General features: G+C 41.7%; 2 protein-coding genes across 2 annotated transcripts in view; one reads left to right on the forward strand and one right to left on the reverse strand.

Moving 5' to 3' along the window:
* LOC308365639 (high affinity choline transporter 1-like) overlaps positions 1 to 18815 on the reverse strand; it is a gene marked incomplete at both ends in the record, with an annotated part of 303102 nt that overhangs the window by 258399 nt on the left and 25888 nt on the right. The gene's annotated exons all lie outside the window — the stretch shown is intronic.
* stx19 (syntaxin 19) lies at positions 2784 to 3668 on the forward strand (the record flags this gene model as incomplete). The annotated part of the gene is made up of 1 exon (XM_080839129.1): positions 2784 to 3668. One exon carries the CDS (start codon positions 2784 to 2786, stop codon positions 3666 to 3668), a length of 885 nt encoding a protein of 294 aa, XP_080695255.1.

Here is an 18815-nt window from a genome sequence, read left to right on the forward strand (position 1 = left end):
AGAGTGTGTGTGTCTACACCAGCTCTGCCATATAAAGTCACTTTATTTGAAATGCAGTGGAGTTAAATCAGGGCTCACTGAACATAACTCGTAATGGTGGCATATATTCTTCTGACCTACTGAAAACTGAACCTCTGCCCCCAGAATGAATGGTCCTGATTGGTCCTCTTTGTTGATTAGCCTATGGAGGGACAAAGAAACTTGCACTGTAATATCTTCATGTGGAATGGAATGTTTGACCTGATGTGTTAGGAACGCCATAATGATTGCTACATTGTTTTGTTTCAGTCTATTCAGGGTATTCAGTTGCAAGCCCAACAAGGTCGATCCCAATATCAATGTATTCAATGTAACAGTTGTACTGTGTTTACATTGTATATAAAGTATACTTTTGATGCTGGTTTTCTTTAGTTTTTCTAGTTTGTTTTGTAACCCACATAAAAATGGGGCCTTGCACTGCCTTTGTTTTGGTTTTACTATGAGGGGCAGCTTACGAAAGCCAATCTTAACAAACTCTAATCCTTGTCAGAGGCAATCAGAGCTGCTTCACGAATCTATTGTTATGTCTTCCCAGCACGGCCCAAGGCTGTGTGAGTGTGTGTGTGAGTGTGTGTGTGTGTTTCTGTGTTGGGGGTGTGCTGTGTGTGTGTACTCCTGTTCCTGTCTCACACTTAACCCTTACTTCTACGGCCTAAAAAGTGTCACCCTCACTGCCCAAACAAAACTCTCGCCCTCAGGCACGTGGAGGTGTGGCCTCGAACTAGCCTGGCCAGATTTTCCAGGAGTCTTTGTTGTTCCTCTCAGGGATAACTGGAAACAGTGCACTAGGGGGGATTTTTCTCACTGAACACACATGTGTAGGAGCAAGTCCTTTCACAGCCAGTCCGGAGCTTAGAATGCATCTGAGGAATCCTTGACTTAAGGACTTCATTCTCTCAAAAGGTGCTCTGGAGAGATCTGAGATGTACAAATGTATGGCTGAGTCGAACAGCGGGCAACATTCCTGGTCCACTTATCATGGAATAAGGATCAGGATTTCAAGGATCATTGGGAAGTAGAGGTAACAATCTCTCAGGCTGTGATAGTGAAAGAATATGTGACAGTGAGTCTACTTTTGTATAGAGTTGAATAGAGTTGAGAGGTATGAAACTCATTTGTGGAGAGGGCAAGGCACTGTTTGCTAATCTTTATCTGATTACAGACATTTGCGGTGAAATCGCAAGGCTTCACTGATGTAGATAAGATGTGGGTGTGGATAAACACTACAGGATACTGTGCTTTAACCCTTTTAGTCAATAGAATAGTACAATGTTGCCATGACACCTGTCCCATGTTTATTGTTAAAAAAGACAATCACCTGAGTTGTTTAAACTCTTATACAGTGATTTAAAAAAGTTATACAACAGCCACAGATTGAAAGATCAAGTAATTCAGAACTCAAGTTATATTGTTTAGAGGAGAACTGGGCAGAGCAGTAAAAGTAATACCATTCTAACATCAATACTGAATGCTTTCTTTTACAATATTGTTTCTTTGCAATTAGTCATTTGTTTAGTCATACTTAATACAAATCCCTATTCAAACAACATCATTTTGACCATAAGTACATCCTTATATGTGTTGGAAGACCTGTGACATCATCTGAGATGATGTTGGGGGTGTCAACATGGGAATGGTCCATATAAATATGGGTGTCTTCAACATGACTGAAAAATTGTCAGTTTACTGCCTAGATCAGGGAAGGGGATAAAAGGTTCAAAACCCTGACATCCAAGCTTTATCCTGTAATACAGGTGTTCTAAACCAAAATGTTGGAAGTAGGGCATACCGATGTTGGGTGATTTAAAAATTCAAAACCTTGGGCTTCGCCATTACAGTGTTAGATTGCCACCGGAGGCCTCACACCCAGGGAGAGTAGAAACTCCACACAGAGAACAAAGCCCACTTTTATATTCATAAGCTTTTGCTCTAAGGAGATTGGGTGGGACACACACACACACACACACACACACACACACACACACACACACACACACACACACACACACACACACAGCAGTTGGCTAGTCAGTGATTTTGAGCTCTCTGTTCCATTCCTTCCTCCCCACCTTTAGTCTTCATATTTCAAAGATTCATTTTGCTTCCAAAACCACAATCCACAGACTCAAGCAGGGATGAAAAATGCCATCAACGTTTATCTCTGCATTTATTCCACAGGCAAATCTGCCTTGTAAAGTGTGTGTGTCAGAGCAAACTTTACTCATTATATCATGTAATGATTAATATGCTGTACATGTCAATAGAGGAACTATAGAGAGTCACAAAATGTTCTTTTTTTAAAAGTGAAACTTGCGCTGGCAAATCTCTGACCTTTGCTTATTATACAATAAATGCATGTAATTTGACTTTAATGTCCTAGATGGCGAAAGAAGCTCTCAGGAAACTATTTACCACCCAGATGCTTGATCATGCTACTGAAATGTTTTAAAATGTCTTTTTCACTAAATTGATAGTAAATAAATGAATATACATGGGAATTATACCAACGCTTAAGATAATATATGAATGACTGATCTTTATTTCTCTACTTTAGGGCACACTGACATTTCAGTGTAGCAGTAGAGTAAGCTTTAGAAGAAGTAAATCTGTTTCTGATTCTGATTCTGATTTTGATTCTGATTCTGATTCTGATTCTGATTCTGATTCTGATTCTGATTCTGAAGTACAGCCCTGCCCCCCCCCCCCCCCCCCCAACCAGGAGCCCTGTCCCCCCACCAGGCGCCATGAAGGACCGCATAGAGGAGCTGCGCCAGAGGGTGAAGTCCAGCTGGGACCCGAACGACAGCGACCCTTTCAGCGAGGACTACGACGACGACGAGCTATTTCCACCGCCTCAAGCCGTGATCTTTGAGGAAGAACCAGTTCTGGAGAACTTCCTGTCTGAGGCTCAGCGCATCCGCGACAGCATCGACGAACTAGAAGCCGAGGTGAAGAAGTTCGGCCAGCAACAGCGCAACCTGGTGGCCATGATGAGGCGGCTCAGCGTGATGAAGAAGGAGAGCAGCGTCACGCGCGACATCAAGCTGCGGGCCGAGAGCCTCCACAAGAAGCTGGACCTGCTGGCCAAGCAGGTCAAGACCACGGAAGTTCAGCTGGGCCCCAATGCAGCCACGGTGCGCATCCAGAAAACCCAACACGCTGACCTGCTCCGACACTTCCAGAGAGTGATGCTCCAATACAACGACTTCCTGCTCAGCAAGCAGGACAAGTGTAAGCACTTCATCCGCCGTCAGCTGGAGGTGTCTGGGCGGGCAGTGACGGAGGCAGAGGTGGAGGACATGATGGAGCAGGGGAAGTGGGAAGTGTTCAACGAGAACATCCTGCACGACTCCAAGATCACTCGCCATCAGCTGTCCGAGATCGAGCAGCGGCACAAGGAGCTGCTCAACCTGGAGAGTAACATGAAGGACCTGAGGGACCTCTTTCTGGATGTTTTCTTGCTGGTGGAAGAGCAGGGAGAGTACATTGAGCGAATCCAGACTAATGTCGAGAGGACACAAGATTTTGTGCAGGTCACAAATGAGAAGTTTAAAATGGCTGCCAGATACAAGAAGAAGAATCCTTTGAAGAGGCTGTTGTGTTGCTGCTGTCCTTGGAGGTGCTGCTGACAACAGGGAAAAATCGAACAAAAAAAGTTTAACAAAAAAAAAAACATTGCTGAGGCACAATGCACTTTAAGACACAACTGCACCGCAAAGACTTTTCTACTTTCCATTTCCTCTTAAGACACAAACACATTTCAAGTCAAAATACAATCACATCAACTGTATATTTTTTTAAGTTAAAAACAGAATACATTTATATATATTTTAGTCATCAATAATGTACACTTTGTGGTCAATATGTATAAGTTCTTCATACATTGCAGATAAAACATTCTCATAATCAGTTCTTTCTCTTTACTTAACAGTATTAATAACAGCATTAATCAGTGAACTAGACGCTGACATGATGGACTAGAAATGGAGGACATATTTAGTCAGCTGCACAGGTATCGGATGTCAGGCCACACAGTGGAGCTTAGGTGTGCCCACCCATCTTACACACAAACTTGTTGTTGGTCGGTCAGAGGCCACAGGCATGAGGGTCATATTACCAGATTAACTGAAGTGAGTCAACTAAATCACAAAGAGCAAAGGCTGTTCCTCACACTGCACAGGCACACCCAAAACACTGGTTTCCAGGAAACTTAAATATTAAAGGGCCTCCTTATTACAGTAAGACTGACCAATATGTTAAGTATGAATTCAATTATTGGGGATAACAATGTATATGCATTGCATTTACATTGTCCCATATTTATTGCCATGTCTTGAGCCATGTAACAAAAAAAAGAAAACAGGATGTAGGTGTAAACATATTCAGACATTAAACGTTCTGCGAAGCAATTCTGCCACCTAGTGTCTCGAAGTATAACTTTGTATTGTCTTTCTGGTCTCATTAAAATTATTTTTTATATTTGGATCCCACCATTTGGACCACTCATTCTGCCACATTCCTTTGCCTCTGAATGCCACCAAGATCAGCTATGGATTTAACTGTCCTTAGACATTCCTTTAATTGAAAAAAATCTTGTAAAATGAATGTATGGGGGCCTATATGTTTGTTAAAGCATAGTATGTTTGAGTCTAAAATGAAAACAATTCTCCCAGATTGGTCATGACAGGATTTTGTTTTGTGAAATACAGTTTAGAAACTACACCGGCCAGTCTAGTCACCATAACCTTCTCAAATATTATATAAATGAATATTAAATACAATTAAATAACCCATGAATAAAACATAAAGACTACATAATAATACGTTACTGCAGCAAGTTGGAAACTCCATTTAGGAGCACAAAAGCGCTGTTTATGCCCAGCAGAATAGAAAATGTTTTGAACTTTTGTTTGTAAGCTTCTCTTCTTTCTCTGTCTGAATTATCTTTCTCTATCACGTGGAAAATATTACAATTGCAGTAAATAAGTAAACAGTGATGGTTCACGGATTTGTTTATATGGAATCCTTTGAGTAGACTCAGTGGCTGATTAAGCATACTTTTGACAGGCGGGTCCCATATTGCAGCTTTGGCAATGATGCACATGATAGGTGTGGACTTGGGGAGTCAGAGCCTTCCCTGCACAGTACACAGCCTGCAGCCTTCCCAACACAGTACACAGTCTGGTATGTCTCCTTATACGGAGCTTAAGCATTGGAAAGCACCAGAGTTTTGAGTCAGCAGATGTGTCTTACTTAATCACGTTCAGATGGAGATCATATGGCATCATGGCAACATATTTACAAAAAAGACATCATCCACAACGCAACTTAGTTGTGTCCTTTCACAATAGTTCACATTATGCTTCAACTGGTCAGTAGGTGGTGCTGGTGAAAGATAATTGACCGTTCTCAGAGCCCGGGATTTTCCGGCTTCCTCCTGTCAAAACAGAAGAGGGTTTTAATTTGTTTGTAGACAATTTCTTCCCTTTAGAAATTGTATCCAGGAAACACAGCAAAGTAAATTCCAGATCTATAAAGGCAGGATTTTTACCGACTCTGTAAGAAGACTTTACAATACTTAACAACTAAACTCTTCTTCTGAATAAATTAGATTATTGGGAATGAATTTGCCATCTTCTAAATTTCTAAACTTCATTCTTTATAGTTCTATCATTACCATTAGGATGTTAACGCACGCCATGTCAAGAGAGGAAGTGATTTGATACAGATAGTCAGTGATGCAGTTTCCCAAATCGAATCATGGCTGGGGGCTTACACGGCACTCTGGCCTTTTAATACTATTTCTAATCAATCTGTCTGCTTGACTTTGTTAGAAAATGCTAAGGGTAAAGAAAAATGCACTCAGCACAAATTCTGCCAACACAATAAAAACTGAAATCTTATAAATGCATCTTATTATGCGAGGCCAACTGCCAGTCTTGAAGTGAGTGCAACACTGTTTCAACACTGGCTTGCTGTTTGTGTTGTGTGTCCTTGAAGGACACTGGGCCAACCCTCCACACGAGCAGAGAAGAAGCAGAGAAGAAATTAAATTCAGCAATTCAAAACCTATTTAGTGTACGAAAAAAACAAGCAAGAGAGTGTCATATCATCATTATAAGATCAAATTAAATTTTAGACGTTTGAAATCTTATAATGAGCATTAGAGTACAGACACAAAGTACTGTACTGGCTGGGACAATATCACAAGTAACCGGCACACTGGCTGACGGTGTCGATGAAACCAAACGTTAACTCTAATGATTAATGTCTGTTAAACATGCTTCCCCAATTTTCTCATTTCAAAGAATTCCATCAGAGGATTAATAAACTGGATCCCTCAGCCATGTGGTGAATGGAGCCTATTGTCTGCGCCTCTATCTGTAATGCTTTGGCCCGCGCTCCTGCACTCCTCAATCCTCCTCAGCCCTGATGTGGTTCCTGATGAGGCAAACCCGTATTCCACGGTACCTGGAACCGGGCTGGACGGGCCGCCTGGGGGAAATGGACACGCAGTGTGAGAGCACTGAGTGTGTGTGTGTGTGTGTGTGTGTGTGTGTGTGTGTGTGTGTGTGTGTGTGTGTGTGTGTGTGTGTGTGTGTGTGTGTGTGTGTGTGTGTGTGTGTGTGTGTGTGTGTGTGTGTGTGTGTGTGTGTGTGTGTGTGTGTGTGTGTGTGTGTGTGTGTGTGTGCGTGTGTGTGTGTGTGTGTGTGTGTGTGTGTGTGTGTGTGTGTGTGTGTAAGGCTCAGCTGGGCCAGGTTGATTTACTGGGACCAGTGACACTCCATCTGAACCGTGACAATTTGGAAATGCTGCAGTTCCCCAATATTCCTGAGATTTGGGCCCTCATTAGCAGAAGGAGACCCTGGAGAGAGGAGAGCGTGCATGTCCAAGGACAGGATATCCGTAAAGGAGAAGGCTTCAGCTGTGACTCACAGCGTTCATGTCACCGGGGTGAGAGAGTTCCCACTCATGAAACCCTATTGATCTTGGATTGGAGCGGAAATATAGAAAATAATGAGCAGAAACATTTTATGAATATATACAGTACTGTGCAAAAGTTTTAGGCAGGTGTGAAAAAATGCTATGAACTAAGAATGCTTTGAAAAATGTAAACAATAAATGTTTATTTTTTATCCATTTACATGGTAAGACTGAGCACAGCAACAAGACACAACGTAGTTATACTGCATCAGCAGGGTCTCTCCCAGACAAAGATTTCAAAGCAGACAGGGGTTTCAAAATGTGCAGTTCAAGCTCTTTTGAAGAAGACGTTGAGGATCGTAGACGCAGTGGTCAGCCAAGGAAACTTAATGCAGCTGATGAAAAACCCATCAAGCTTATTTACCTTCGAAATCGGAAGATTTCAAGCAGTGGCATCAGCTCAGAACTGGCAGAAACCAATGGTACCCAGGTACAGACATTTACTGTCCGGGGAAGTCTGGCCAGAAGTGGTCTTCATGGAAGAGTTGCAGCCAAAAAGCTCTACCCCGACAAGGAAACAAGGCCAAGTGACTGAACTAAGCACGAAAACATAGAAACTGGGGTGCAGAAACATGGCAGAAGGTGCTCTGGACTGATGAGTCAAAATTAGAAATATTTGGCTGTAGAAGAAGACAGTTTGTTCGCCGAAGGGCTGGAGAGAGGTACAATAATGAGAGTCTGCAGGCAACAATTAAGCATGGTAGAGGTTCCTTTCCAGTTTGGGGCTGCATTTCTGCAAGTGGAGTTGGAAATTTGGTCAGGATGAATGGAGTCTTCAATGCTGAGAAATACAGGCAGATACTAATCCATCATGCAATACCATCAGGGAGGCGTATGATTGGCACCAAATGTATTCTGCAGCAGGAACATAACCCCAAACATACAGCCAATGTCATTAACAACTATCTTCAGCTTAAAGAAGAACAGAAAGTCCTGCAAGTGATGGTATGACCCCCACAGAGCCCTGATCTCTACATCATCGAGTCTGTCTGGGTTTACATGAAGAGACAGAAGAATTTGAGGAAGCCTACATCCACAGAAGATCTGTGGTTAGTTCTCCAAGATGTTTGGAACAATTTACCAGCCGCGTTCCTTCAAAAACTGTGCGCAAGTGTATCTGGAAAATTGATGCTATTTTGAAGGCAAAGGGTGGTCACACCAAATTTTGATTTAATTTAGAATTTTCTTCTGTTCCTTCACTGCATTTTGTTAATTTATGAAGAATTGATGAAAATAAACTGTTAACACTTCCATTTTTGAAAGCATTCTTAGTTTACAGCATTTTTTCACACCTGCCTAAAACTTTTGCACAGTACTGTATATCATTTGTATAAAACATTAGGATTGTATAGGATGAATAAAGACTAGTAATACATACATTATATGTGATTATATGGATGTATTCTGCATGCTTCATCAGATTTGATCCACCTCTTTGTCCAATTTATTTAAAAAATAGAAACAAACGTACATGAATTAAAATAAGGGGAAATAATGGTGCCCTGGGCCTATCCACAGGACCTTTACAAATACAGAGAGGAGTGGTATCTGAATACACAAACAAGCATAAGTATCTCTCCACCACTGTCGCTTAACAATCAAGCCTAAATGGAAAAAGCTAAAATGTTCATCAAAATGGATTTCAGTCCATTCAGTCATTCATCCATGTGGCAAAACAGTACTTTATTTACAATTCCTCCTTTGAACTTTGGTTGACTTAATAACATTTCAAAGAATTCTATTGTGAGCTGCATTTAAATAGCTCGAAACAGATTTGGGCAGATGACAAAGTACCTATTATGGCACAAAACCGTTTTCCAAAGAATGGAAAAGGGAGGTTTTTGAGAAAGCAATAAGGAGACAGGCTTGAATGCCGAGTTAGAGCTATAGACGTTCCATCTCCAGGAAACACACACCACAAGGGTGATAGGGTCTGAGGGGGGGGGCAGCTACAGTGGGTCGGCTCACATCGCTGCAAGCCCTGAGACATCAGATCACTGCCACTGTGCCAGAGAGAGAAGACAGAGGGAATGTTGAAATGACACAACAATTTGACAACTTCCTTTGCCATGAGAGAATGAGAAGAATAGCAATGAGCCATGAGAGAGACAGAGGAGAGGATGTCTGAGGCTCCAGGGGCTTGTGCTACATCACAGGCAGGAAAGGAGAGAGGAGGCCTGGAGGCGTTTACCACAGTATTGTGATTCTCCACTGGTTGATCAATATCCGGTTGATATCACTACGTCTTACTTCTGTCAAGTGAGAAATATGACAAAATCACAGCAACGCTGTCGTAAGCTATACTCTGTGATATTTTTATGCCATTCAATTCTGAATGATGAAGCCATTTGCCATTTGTCTGGTAGACTGTATGTGCAGGTTTTTTTTTTTTATGTGTGTGTTAATTCGGTTAGCTCCATATCTCACGGCCGGCCATACTACAGCTGTGAACGTGTCCCTTTTCTCTTAACACTGCAGTCCTATGTCTCCTCCAAGCGCAGGTCACAATCTGCGATAGGGCCACACATTCATCTCCTTGTCAAAACACAGTTGTATGCAAAAAATGCAGTTCTCTCGTCCCAAGTTAAGAAGAATGATGGAAGCTGGCTTCAGCACCTGAAACTGACACCCAGGGAGTCCACGGTGGAGCTCGAGGAGGACCATTGCTGTGACATGTTGATGTCACAGCTGCCACAGTTGTGCGTCTTGAATTTCTTATTTGAGGAGCACTCATAAATATCAGTGTGGCACTTTAATATTCTGCCACCTGTTTTTCTGATACCATGACACCTTTTAATTTATTTCTTCATTGAGGGTAGCTGTCATCTCCGAGTGACAAGTAGAATGGAAGTACTGATGTGAAAATGTAATACTTTAAGTATACGAAAATGTTTTTTTGTTTTGATTACTTTGCAATTACAAATTACAATTTATTTAAATAATAACTACATATTGATTTGAGGTTTACAATTCAGTTAATATTGATAAATGTCATTATAGAAAATGTAAAGATGGCCCACAATATGTATGGTTGAATCTGATAGGATTTTAAAGTCTCAAAACTTAAATGGCCTTTTTAAAATATTATCTTGCTCCACAATGACCATGCCATGCATAAGAGAGGTTTAAAATACAGGCAGATGCCTTTTTAAATAGTAAGACCAATTTACGTAAAGGGTTAAGATGAAGGTTTGAGACCCAGAACTAATGGAAACAGAGGAAAAAGAGATGTGTTGCATTTTAAAAACATTTCTTCCTTAAAACGTGGAATGGAACATTCTGTCCCTCCTGTGCGTGCGGCAGGGGCTATCTGCGGCAGGCAGTGACAGACAGTACTCAGACTTGTGTGTGTGCCTAACTGTGTGTGTGTGTTGTGTGTGTGTGTGTGTGTGTGTGTGTGTGTGTATGTGTGTGCCTAACACTCCCCAGAGCTGCCGGCCTTCACCTTCACGAGGGCCAAGCAAATCTGACTGACATTCATTACGCCAACAACCTCCGACAGACATCTGTTTGCCAACATCTCCCAAGCAAACATCGATCCAGCGCAAGCCCCAAGTCCAAATATTTCAGACTGTTGTATATCAAACTCCAGTCATTTCTAACTCAACACAATAACTTATTTATGGCAACCATAAATTATTCTCCCTGATATGAGCTTCAGTCACGTAATGCTAATTTGAAGACAGTTGCAGGGGAGGGCTCAAGTGCTGTGCTGCTATCGTGCAGAGTTCTGCTGCCTAACAAGGTTATTGCCCTGGAAACTCACTGTAGTCAGAGAATCATGTTATTGTCCTGGAAACTTACTGACGTCTGTAGTCAGAGAATAATGTTATTGTCCTGGAAACTCATTGTAGTCTGTAGTCAGAGAATCATGTTATTGTCCTGGAAACTCACTGCAGTCTGTAGTCAGAGAATCATGTTATTGTCATGGAAACTCACTGACGTCTGTAGTCAGAGAATCATGTTATTGTCATGGAACTTCACTGACGTCTGTAGTCAAAGAATCATGTTATTGTCCTGGAAACTCATTGTAGTCTGTAGTCAGAGAATCATGTTATTGTCCTGGAAACTCACTGCAGTCTGTAGTCAGAGAATCATGTTATTGTCATGGAAACTCACTGACGTCTGTAGTCAGAGAATCATGTTATTGTCATGGAACTTCACTGTAGTCAGAGAATCATGTTATTGTCCTGGAAACTAACTGCAGTCTGTAGTCAGAGAATCATGTTATTGTCCTGGAAACTCACTGACGTCTGTAGTCAGAGAATCATGTTATTGTGCTGGAAACTTACTGTAGTCAGAGAATCATGTTATTGTCCTGGAAACTCACTGACGTCTGTAGTCAGAGAATCATGTTATTGTCATGGAAACTCACTGACGTCTGTAGTCAGAGAATCATGTTATTGTCCTGAAAACTCACTGCAGTCTGTAGTCAGAAAATCTTATTATTGGCCTGGAAACTTACTGAGGTCTGTAGTCAGAGAATCATGTTATTGGCCTGGAAACTAACTGACGTCTGTAGTCAGAGAATCATGTTATTGTCATGCAAACTCACTGACGTCTGTAGTCAGAGAATCATATTATTGTCCTGGAAACTCACTGACGTCTGTAGTCAGAGAATCATATTATTGTCATGGAAACTTACTGACGTCTGTAGTCAGAGAATCATGTTATTGTCATGGAAACTAACTGACGTCTGTAGTCAGAGAATCATTTTGTGTTCTACCTGCTAGTGTAGCTGTCTGACAATCACTAGATGTTCTCTTCAGTCATTTCATCCATACACAGTGTGAATGTTGTCAAGCTATTGAGAATAATGACCACACTTTTGAAAGAAACCATTTCCACTGGGTGTTTTTGATGTGTCTTCTGACTGTAAACTCATTTAGAGGAAAAACAATTGAAAAGACGCCACACTTTTGCACAAGCCGACAAAATGGCCCTTATTCAGTGACCTTTGCATTAATTAAAATCATACTGTCCCTTAAAAGCCGTAGCAAGCAGCAGTCAAGCATGTAGGTAATTGAGTTGAAAATGGTCTAATAAAACAAAGAATTCCACAGAACTGCTCAAATGATTTTCAGTATGCCCCCTAAAGTTATTTCCTCTTGATAGGCTCATGAAACTTTTATGGAGGAGTTTGTGATTCTTTCCCCTTATTCCCTCATTATTATTTTTATCAAAAATCCCAGTGAAGTAATTATTTTTCGGGGGAAACCGTGCCGGGAATGCCACAAACTGACCATCTTCCACTTCCAGCACCTTGCCGTATCTTGCCTACTTAGGCAGGCCTTCCCTTTAGCACACAGTCACATGACTAATCCAGGATAAGAGTTTTAATAGCGTGAAACATCAGCTTGTTTACTCACTGCGGCAGGGAAACATACTTTTACACATGGATAAAGGCCCCATAAAGATCCCCAGTCTTACCACAGGGCCATTAAAGACCTTCTCCATCCTCACAGACTGCCTGACTGGCTCTCAGACGTCTGATCTCCCCCCACCACCATCACCACCACCATATCCTGGAACTATCGTTCTCCCAATCCCTCTGTCCCACAGTCCTTCTCTCTCTCTCTCTCTCTCTCTCTCTCTCTCTCTCTCTCTCTCTGACTCTCTGTCTGTCTCTCTCTCAGACACACACTTACACACACACACACACACACACACACACACACACACACACAGAACTTACACTCTCATCTGGATAATGATGTTTTACATCAGCAATATTCTGGACATTTCTTTTAAATTACTGTGCAATAAAGTCTTTGATATCTTGCACCAGAGTCAGTTTGATCTTAAGTAGAAAGAAGCTGGAATGACGTCTGGATTCATTGTTTTTTATGGAGCTTTTTTAGATTTTTTTTTTAACAAAAAATGGCATGGGCATTGATATGTCATACTTTTTTATAATTTAGTTCTGTGTGAGTTTGAAGGATATCTTTCTTTCAAAAGCACTTGTCAAAAGCACTTTATACCTACCTTGAAAGTAGTAGGTTTATGGCATTCCACTTACAAAGATATAAAGATGAATTATAATTTTTTGTAATCATACATTTGGGTAAGGATACTAAAGCAATCAATTGTAAGAATAAAATAATGATAAGATGACATCACAGTTATTTTACATATAATCAGAACAAGCAGTTATTTTGTTTTGCTTGATGGCGGACAAGTCTTAACTGTTATAAATCTCCAAGTTCTTCCTTAAAATTTCCTTCAGTACTACGGCATAATATAATGCTGTTTTGCTTTGCCATTTCCCATTATCCTATCTCTAAGGTAAATGCATTAGCAATAGTGCTTCAACTCAATGGTACTGTCATCAGCAGACTGCCCGGCTGTGCTGGGAGTGGAGTGGAGAGGTATTAGGGAATGCAATTGCTTAATCTCCAGCCCTGAATAAAGATCGGGTCATTTTCTTGTCTGCCCCGATGCCGTCAACTGACCGGAGTGCTTTTATGTCTGCCGTGATTGGGATCATGCTGGGTGTCAAGTTGTCTGCGACAGCGGGTTGAAAAGAGGGAGCACTGCGGGCAGCACTGTGCTTCAGGGTCTGCCGAGAGGAATGAACATAATCCTCTCAAACTACTCAAAAGTCTTTGAATGTCAGGTGTGGGACAGCAGTAGTTAGCTGTTTATCTAGTATGTAGTTTGTTATTCATAAGTGTTGTAAAGAGCAGGAAAATAAAATAAAAATAACATGCACAATAAGGGTGGGGAATGCCTCTCTTTTTTAACACACGCAGCAGAACTGGGAGTGAAAGGAAGCTGACAGTTTAAAAAATGTACCCAACCCTTTCACAACTTATATCATGTGAATTTATTTATGAATTGCCATTGTTGTCATGAAGATAAATCATGATTTTACTCTGTTTTGGCTATTGGCTAGAGAGTTACTATTGCTCATTATCAGGAAGTTATTTTGATCTTGTGAACTCCCTCTCACAGTCAGTGCGTTAGTGTAACACAGATCTCAGTGTGTTTTGCTCTCTTATATGAGGTGAACCAAACGGTGAGACACAGATGTGGGCCTGTGCTGATAGTCCTCTCAAACTACTCAAAAGTCTTTGAATGTCAGGTGTGGGATAGCAGTAGTTAGCTGTTTATCTAGTATGTAGTTTGTTTTCCATAAGTGTTGTAAAGAAAAGAAAAAAAAAATCCAAGCCATCCTATATTTGCTGTACATAGCAGAATGCCTTTGAAGCAATTTTAGTGTTATTACAGATTTACATGGATTTTAATTATTGAAATATTTCAGCCACTATGAAAATGTGAAACATGTAAACATGTATTAATGACACTTCTTATGGCAGTTTAGAAAGGACTTTCTGAGAGGGAATACCAAGCTAAAGCTTGATCTTAGAAAACACATCTGTTGTATTGTGGAGCTGGCCAGGCAGTGTGCACTTATTAAATTGAGTGAATTTTAACGACCTTTAAACATAACAGGATCCTGCTATATTTTATCGAGTCCAATGTATTCTTTTTGGGGGATACTGAATACACAAACTTTTATGGAAAATAACACCGTCCCTTTCTGATTAAAATCGTAGTAAAACAGATGCAATGGTCTATTTAATATATTGATTAAAACATCTGAATCTAATATCAGATTAAAGCAAAATAACCCATTACATATGACAAACATGTATTACAAAATCATAAAATGGCAAGAGTAAGTTGACTTTCCTGGAAGGGGCGTCTTCATATCTAATGAAGATATCATATTGAAGACAGAGTGCCAGTGCATGGCTTCTGTAAATATGAACCATCCATTTCAGACCTGGATCCAACAGCTGAGAATGAAATGAGGGCCTTCCAGCACAAAAGCAGAGCTGTTTATCATCGGACCCTCGCACAAAAATGACACAAGCATCATACATCATATCTTCATATTTAAATCTAGACATCATACATCATATATCAATAGCACTTATGTAGTCTCCTCTGCTCTGACAGCACAACAAGCAGTTTAGCATCGGAAATATACCTCAGTTGTTTTGTATGCCATCAACACACCCTGCATAACTCATGTGCACTATTCTCAGTTGTAGTTCTACGTTGGTGGAACGACCTGCCTAGCACTACCAGAGCAGGGGCGTCCCTCTCTACCTTCAAGAAGCTCTTGAAGACCCAACTCTTCAGAGAGCCCCTCCCTTCCTAACTGGGACCTTGGCTTAACTTGCACTTAAGCAGTGACAGGCCCGCACTTCTTTTTCTTTCTATGTCGTTTTCTATTTTTTTTTTTTAAATAACCAGTATTTATTGTTACACCAGGTTTTATTGTTCTTAGCTTGATTGTTCTCTCCCTTGTACGTCGCTTTGGACAAAAGCGTCTGCTAAATGACTAAATGTAAATGTAAATGTAAATGTAAATGTAAATGCATTTATGATCGGATAACTTAGTGTGCTTCTAAAAGTAAAGAGCTCTTTGTGAATTACAATCCGGTGGAATAAAAAATGGCATCTGGAACTGGGCATCACGCTGGGGTCAGTCAGTCAGCCTCCGCCCTGGTCTTCAGGTGACATCCTGTCCATCTGAGACTGGTCACTGTTATTTATCAAGTCTCACCACAGATGCGAACCAGAGACATCGGGCTGCGTTCACAGAGTTCCATGAAGGCAAAAAAACCACGCAGAGACAATAAAAGAGAGCGTGCTTGACAGGAAGCATGCCGAGAGTGTCATGTTCTAGGCAACAGCCCCATCTTGACATTTCCAAATTCACTTTTGATGGATGAGCCACAAGCGGGACCCATGGATATTGAATGCAATGTTTGAGCTGTTTTTGTATGTCATAAATTAAGCGTGGTCGGATGTATTGAATAGCATGTCTCCCCCTGCTTAAATTGCATCCAGATGTCACCACATTTCAATTAAATTCAAAGGAGGGCCTGGGTCTACGTGTTTCATAAGAGTCAGGCGTCCAGAGCAGGTGCAGGATGATCAGAGTGCTCAACAATGCACTGGAGAGATCTGGGGCCCTGTGCTGTGCTCATCTGTGGAGATCTATCTCAGTCACGGCCTTCTCACTGAGTCTCTCCAACACCACACAAAGCCACAGTCATGCCAGCTAATCTGCCAGCAATAGTCCCAGCTGATGTTTCTATTACTCTCCTCTGTTGCTTTTCTCTCAAAAAACTGTTTTGAAAATCGTACCGCAGGGAACGCATATCTTGATATCGGTCAAAACTAAAAATCTCCTTAAAACGAAAAAAAAAAACAAGCAGTTTCACTTGGGCACCCCTTTTAATATCATTTGGTAGGGTAAAAGCTAACTGTGTGCCAAATTTCATGCTTTTATCACACCGGTCACGATCGACCCTAAATTGTGCATTAAGCCACCTGGCTACATGGCACAGACTGACAGACTGACAGACAGGTGACTGGAAAAGTGCAGATTGGGGTTTTGAGAGATTCTCTGCTTTATTATAATGTATGACAACTGCTTTGGGAGAGCAATGTCCTTGGCTCAATAACCACCGGTTTTGAGGGGCAGGATGATTATGAACAGAACAGGAAAAACGCTTGGTGAGACAGCTAATTAAAGCCCAAACGCCCATTCATAAAGAGTTCATGCCTGTTTGGGTTGTTAACGATATTGAAAATCATTAGAGGATAACAATAATCAAAAGAAGTGCTAGTTTCTTTTCCAACAAACGAAAGAACTGTCATCCTTGATGTCATTATAAAACAAACGTGTGATAAAACAGCGGGTAGGTGTGAAGGTGGAGGCAGGTTCTTCACTGTTGTTCCAACAATGAGAGAAGAGAGAGAGATTGCATCAGGGTCCATATCAGCAGTGCAGGCCCCACCACTGACCAGCTCCTGACTGCAGTAACTCAACGCACAAAATCGCCTGACAGTCCCCTAAATCAAATCCTCTTTCACACGAACACTCTCTCCCACTGGTGACGAGAATAAGAGGTGTACTGAGGGTAGCACAAAGAAAACACCATAAATTACGAGCATTATTCCAGAGTTGAGCTTCAGTTGCTCGTACATAAAGTGGGATTACCATTTCCAATCCATATATCACACACATGCAGTCCGGCAGTCATAAGCACCTACACATAGTACTCGCAAGCCAAGAGTTATAGATTTAAGTTTGTGACAGCTTATGAGAGCTTATACTGGTATATACACATGTTTTATTGAATTAAATGTGCAGATGTGAGTTTTATTATTTGGAGGTAGTTCATGTACCTTCACTTGTGTTTTATATATTTCTTAAAACCCTCACTGGATGCAGTTATTTAATGTTCACTATTTAAATAGAATTCCCCAATACACAGCAAACCTCTCCCGATGTCCCAGTATTAGTCTCAGCAATCTTTTACTGCAGTGGACAGATAGGGAGGGACAGGTCATCATCATTTATCTGCTGGAGACACAGAGGAGAGAGAAGATGACCTCCAAAGCTAAGGCCCCCGCCCGCAGTGTTTGATTAGTGTGTGTGTGTGTGTGTGTGTGTGTGTGTGTGTGTGTGTGTGTGTGCGTGTGTGTGTGTGTGTGTGTTTGATTAGTGGCAACAGAGAGAGTCGGGCCGCTCCCTGATAGCAGCTCACGCAGGAGTGCATCTGGCCCCCAGCTGGCCCTAAGCCGGCCCAGGGTCAGCGTCCCCCCTCAGATGATTTGAAATTAATTGTGTGCCCTCCCCCGCTTTAGCCCCCCCTGGTTCCCAGAGGCACAGCTCATTTTCGTCACCCCCTGGGCCACCTGCTCCCCTCTCTCTCACGGGTAACACCTCCAGAGCAGTGTGTGAGAGGGAGGAGGTCAGCCCAGGGTCATTCAGACCAATCCCTCCTTTAGGGCTTTATGGCACAGACAGGTACGCTTTTCCACTGACCTGCATCTCTTGCCTCCGCCGAGCGACGAGAGAAAGGCAAAAAACAGGCTTTTGGTTGTAAAATACAGAAAATGGCAGTTAACCATTCACACATGTTATAGGCTCAGTCGCAGGGCTGTTTACAGGGGTTCTTTCTCCAAACTCAGTGTTCAGCCTCAGTATCCCTGCTCACTACACTTCATCTCAGTCTTCAACATCATCTCACATCCAGCCTTTACTGCTCAGAGGCCTTCCTATGGTAAGGCAACATTCTTTACAGTTTATGAAAAAGCCCCACAGATAAATCCCCCCATTCATAGATCATACTCTGCACTGCGTCCTGTCACACCTCCAGAAACAAGACCATTGTGCTCACACAGAGAGAGAGAGAGAGAGAGAGAGAGAGAGAGGAAGAGAGAGAGAGAGAGAGAGAGAGAGAGAGAGAGAGAGAGAGAGAGGAAGAGAGAGAGAGAGAGAGTGGAAGAGAGGTGAAGAAAGAATGTTAGGAGAATTGAAAAATCATAAATGTATGAAATAAATTCCACTGCAGGTTCCAATAGGTCTCTACAAAAAAATAATATATATTTTTTATCTGAATCCATCTAAAACACTTATACCAAAATATAAAACATAAAGATACTAAAATATTTATGTAGAGAAAGAAATTCCTACACCCAGTTTAAAAGCCTTTAAAGGCTCAGCGCTGCAGCCAACCCTGGTCTGTCTTGGTTTTGAGACGTGTACATGGAGAGAGACCTGCAGATTGTTCTCAGGCGTTGGGGTTCTGACTGGACTGGACAAAACACACACACACACACACACACACACACACACACTGGTCCCAGTAAATCAACCTGGCCAGCTGAGCTTTTCGCACACACACACACACACACACACACACACACACACACACACAAACACACAAACACACACACACACACACACACACACACACACA

The sequence above is a fragment of the Sprattus sprattus genome, assembly GCF_963457725.1.
Source record: "Sprattus sprattus genome assembly, chromosome: 5".
Taxonomy (NCBI): domain Eukaryota; kingdom Metazoa; phylum Chordata; class Actinopteri; order Clupeiformes; family Clupeidae; genus Sprattus; species Sprattus sprattus.